This window comes from Halichoerus grypus, chromosome 1 (assembly GCF_964656455.1).
Source record: "Halichoerus grypus chromosome 1, mHalGry1.hap1.1, whole genome shotgun sequence".
In the NCBI taxonomy this organism is placed as follows: Eukaryota; Metazoa; Chordata; class Mammalia; order Carnivora; family Phocidae; genus Halichoerus; species Halichoerus grypus.
Genome location: NC_135712.1, coordinates 208,891,785 through 208,895,721, shown reverse-complemented (window position 1 = coordinate 208,895,721; position 3,937 = coordinate 208,891,785). Strand labels below are relative to the sequence as shown.

At 60.0% G+C, this 3,937-nt stretch overlaps 1 protein-coding gene across 1 annotated transcript; it reads right to left on the bottom strand.

Moving 5' to 3' along the window:
- Positions 1 to 440: 440 nt before the first annotated feature.
- Positions 441 to 3,012, bottom strand: CDKN2D (cyclin dependent kinase inhibitor 2D). The gene is made up of 3 exons (XM_036109284.2): positions 2,876 to 3,012; positions 2,447 to 2,602; positions 441 to 1,402 (listed from the first exon to the last, which is right to left on the bottom strand). The coding sequence occupies exons 2-3, from the start codon at positions 2,585 to 2,587 to the stop codon at positions 1,043 to 1,045; spliced, it is 501 nt and encodes a 166-aa protein (XP_035965177.1). The 5' UTR covers positions 2,588 to 2,602; positions 2,876 to 3,012; the 3' UTR covers positions 441 to 1,042.
- Between the last annotated feature and the right edge of the window lie 925 nt (positions 3,013 to 3,937).

The window sequence follows — 3,937 nt, the reverse complement described above, 5'->3', positions numbered from 1 at the left end:
GGAGGCGGGGCTACTCTCGGCCCCCGCCCCGGCCCCGGCGAGCCCTGGAGGAGGAGGAGCCTCGCGGGCCGCACCTAATCCTGTCCCCATGCTTTCCCGGATCCCTTACGCCGTGCGACCATAATCCCCGCCCGCGGGTCACGCCTCTGCGGGTCAGACTGCAGCCACCGCCCACTGCCCCCGCCCCCCCCCGCCCGGGGCTCCCGGCACCCAGCTGACATCTGGGGGCCCTTTCTCCACTCGCGGTTTCCTGCCTCCCTTCCGTTCCGACAGCGTAAACCGCTGCCCCACCCAGCTCACTCACCTCTGGCACCCTGGGAATTACCACTCTCTCCCCTCCCCCAAAGCACCCACGATCTGCGACCCCCTTCCCACCCCCGACAAACATCCTGGACGCGCGGCTCTCCATCGCAGACTCAAAAATCAGAAGCCACCAGCTCTGTGATCATGCACAAGTCTTAATTTAATGGGTAAAAACATTAAGTTATCACACAACAATTTTTTTCCACAAAGCTTAATAAATAGAATCTCTTTTTTTAACGCTGTACAAGAGACTGGAAAACAAGCTTCCAACAAAATATGAATGAACTCATACTATCCTTTTATTGATTTGAAACTCTCCCCCCTCCCCCATGCCTGAAAGCAGTGTGCACACTTGAGGTCTCTCTCTGGGTACAGCCAGCCAAGGTCGCCAGGTTCCAGGAGCCTTGGAAGTGATGACCTCACTCTGGGGCTGGGGCTTTAAACGCTCTGCCCTTGGGCGTCTGCAGCCCCAGCAATCCGAGGCGCAGAGAAAACTGAACCGTTTAGATGGCTGTTGCCTGCAGGAGCCCTTCTCCGCCCAACACATCAAAAGGGGTGAGAAAAACAAATGAGAAATGTCCCTCAAACACACACACCCCGCAAATCAACACCAACAAGCCACAAACTGGTGCCCCTCCCCTTTCGACAGTGGGCAGAAGTGAGGGGAGAAAGTGTTTCTTCCCTCCTCTTTTGACACAGAACCCTGCTGGGTCGGGTTGCTGGAGTGGGTGGCCCCAGGTCACAGCAGTACTACCGTGTGCCTCTGCAGTATGTCCATGAGATCCTGAGCCCCTATCCCCTGCGCCAGCTCCAGGGGTGTGAGCCCCTTGGCATCCCTGTGATGGAGATCAGACTCTGTAGCCAGGAAGCTGACCACAGCCGTGTGGCCCTCTCGCACTGCCAGATGGATGGGGAGTGCCCCAGTGCCATCAGGAGCGTTGACATCAGCACCATGCTCTACCAAAACCTTCAGGGTGTCCAGGAATCCAGTGCGTGCTGCATCGTGGGCTGGAGTAGTGCCGGTGGTGTCCTGGACATTGGGGCTGGCACCTTGCTTGAGGAGCTCCAACGCAATGGTGGGGCTGCCGAACATCATGACCTGTGTGGGGGCAGAGGGTAAGAGGTCCTCAAGGGAGAGGTTCCAGGAAAAGAGAGTCACTGAAGAGAGGGGTCATTCAAGAATAGGGAACACTAGAGGTCTTCTAAAGAAAGGGGAAAACCCAGGGAACACAAGCTCTCAGACAGCTGTTGGATACCCCAGAGAAAGACATCTCCTAGGAAGAGGGACCCCCAAAAAGCTGGTCACCCCCTAAGGATAAGACAATCGTCTAGGGAATAGCCTCCACGGAAACTTTCAAGGAACCTAAGACCCTCCCCAAGGAAGCAGAGACACGCCCCATCCCATAGGGGAAATCATTAGGAAATATGGAACCCCCCAGGAAATAGGCCTCATAGAATGAAAAATGCCCCCAAAGAACTTGACAGCCGACTGAAGGGAAAGGAGATGCCCAGGGAATTTGAAATCCCTTCTCCAATTAATAACTCCTCCCATATAGTGGGGATAATCCCCAGTGTACCTGACCCCCTTAAGAAATGGGGTTCCCTTGTAAAATGCCCCCCCCCCCGAGGAATAAGGAGACCCGTGCAATGTGTAACTGTGCCCCCATTAGGACTTCCCTTAATATACCAGGCATCTGGGGGAACAAACAAATCCAGGAATGGAGATCTCCCCCAAGTAACTGGGTACCTCTCAGAGAACCCTCCAGAAAATGGGGACCCCCTGGAAACATGAATCCTTCCTTCCAGTGATTGGATTCCCCCCCACAGAAGCTCCAAGAAACAAGAGCCATCCCTATGAAACCAGTATCCAAAAAAGCTGAACTCACACCACGGAATAAGAACCTCCCCAGGGAAACCGAATCCTCCGCACCCAGAGAATAAGAAATCCTCCAGAGAAGATGGAAAGTCCTCCCCTCCCCCAACCTAACCCCATCCACCCACGAAAAGGGACATCAGGGAGCAACATCGGCCCAGGGAAAAAGGACGGGACCCCCAGTCAGCCACCCCATCGCGACCCAGGAAACGTAAGGGAAAAGGTCTGGGGTCCTAGCCCCGCCCCCGCTCCGCGCCCGCGGGGCCTCACCTGCAGCGCCGTCTTGCCGAAGCGGTTCAGGGCGTCGGGGTGCACCAGCTCGCGGTGCAGAAGGCGGCGCACCTCCTGCACGTCGCCTCGGGCCGCGGCCCCGCTTAGCCGGTCGCCGGCGCGGACCTCCTCCAGCAGCATGTCGACACCCGCAGCCTGCAAAGCCCCCCGCCCCACCCCGGCGCCGTCAGTGCGGGGAAAGCCACCGAAGCCGGCCCGCAGATCCCCTCCGAGGCGCACCTGGCCCGGGCGAGGCTCCCAGCGCGGCTCACCAGTCGGCTCTCGAGCGCGACCCCGGCCCTCCCGGCGGGCTCCTCCCCCCCGTCGGCCAGCGGGTCGCCAGGGCTGGCAGCCCGGCCCAACCCTCCGCCGCCCGCACGGCCCGGCCCGGCGCCCGCCCCTTGGGGGCCGGGTCTCCCCCCAACTCACCCTCCCTCCTCCTCGACGTCTGGTCTGAGGCGGCGTCGCCGCCGCTGCCAAGCTGGCCGTCAGGGGGCGGTGCCAGCGCGCTTGAGGCCCCGCCCCGAACGCTGCGGATTTGTTTTCTTATGAACTCGCTACACTGTCGCCCAGCCGCATTGCCCGGCGCGCGACCCGGCGGCGCCCCGCCCACGCGGGCCAGCGCAGCCAATGACCACGCGTCGCCGGGGGAGTTTTACGCTCCGGCATGGGCGGTGCCGCTCCTGATTGGCCGAGCCGCGGCGACCGGTGGACCGCCGGCAATGGCGGGGTTTTCGGTTTTCAAACTCGCCAGGCGGGCGGGAAAGAGAGCCGGTTTAACTGACCCGCGGGAGAAAGGTCAGGGGCAGGGTAGCGCGGTACGCCCCGGGCGGTCGGCACCTCTGGGAGGAAGGGAGGCAGGGCTGGGGCAGTCCAGGCCGGAGTTTCACCATTCGGTCACGCGATAAGCATTTATTAGCTCTTAGTATGTGCAGAGCGCTTTGTTTCATTCACTCGCCCGCTGTGTGCTGGAACCTGTCCCGGCGCTGGGGAGCGCGCATTCAGGCATCTACATAATTTTAGGTAGCGTTAAGCACCGTCAAGAAAATAAACGGGGAAATGGGGTGGGTGAGAGGGAATCACGTTCTGGCTCAGATTGAACCAAACCTGGCACAGCAAATGCCACGGCGAGGACAAAACACGCTGCGAGCTGCAGCCGCCACGTGGACGAGCCTGGGAGGCGAGAGTCGAGGTCGGAGGAGGCACTTACAGATGCCTGCCTTCGAACATTTACTGAGCACCCTCTGTGTACTAGGCGCGCAACTGGAGAGCGAGCCAGCCAGGTGGTTCCCGCTGCAGGACCCCCACCATTTAGGTCGGGAGAAGACAGTAATTAAATCTTTTCACGGGCGCCTGGGTGGCTCAGTCGTTAAGCGTCTGCCTTTGGCTCAGGTCATGATCCCAGAGTCCTGGGATCCAGTCCCACATTGGGCTCCTTGCTCAGCAGGGAGTCCGGTTCTCCCTCTGCTTGTGTCCCCTCCCTCGCTGTCT

Coding starts and splice junctions, on each gene's coding strand:
- CDKN2D (XM_036109284.2), bottom strand. CDS start 2,587: ATGCTGCTGGAGGAGGTCCGCGCCGGCGACCGGCTAAGCGGGGCCGCG. Junction 1,403..2,446: donor TCGGCAAGACGGCGCTGCAG/GTGAGGCCCCGC, acceptor GCCCCCACACAG/GTCATGATGTTCGGCAGCCC.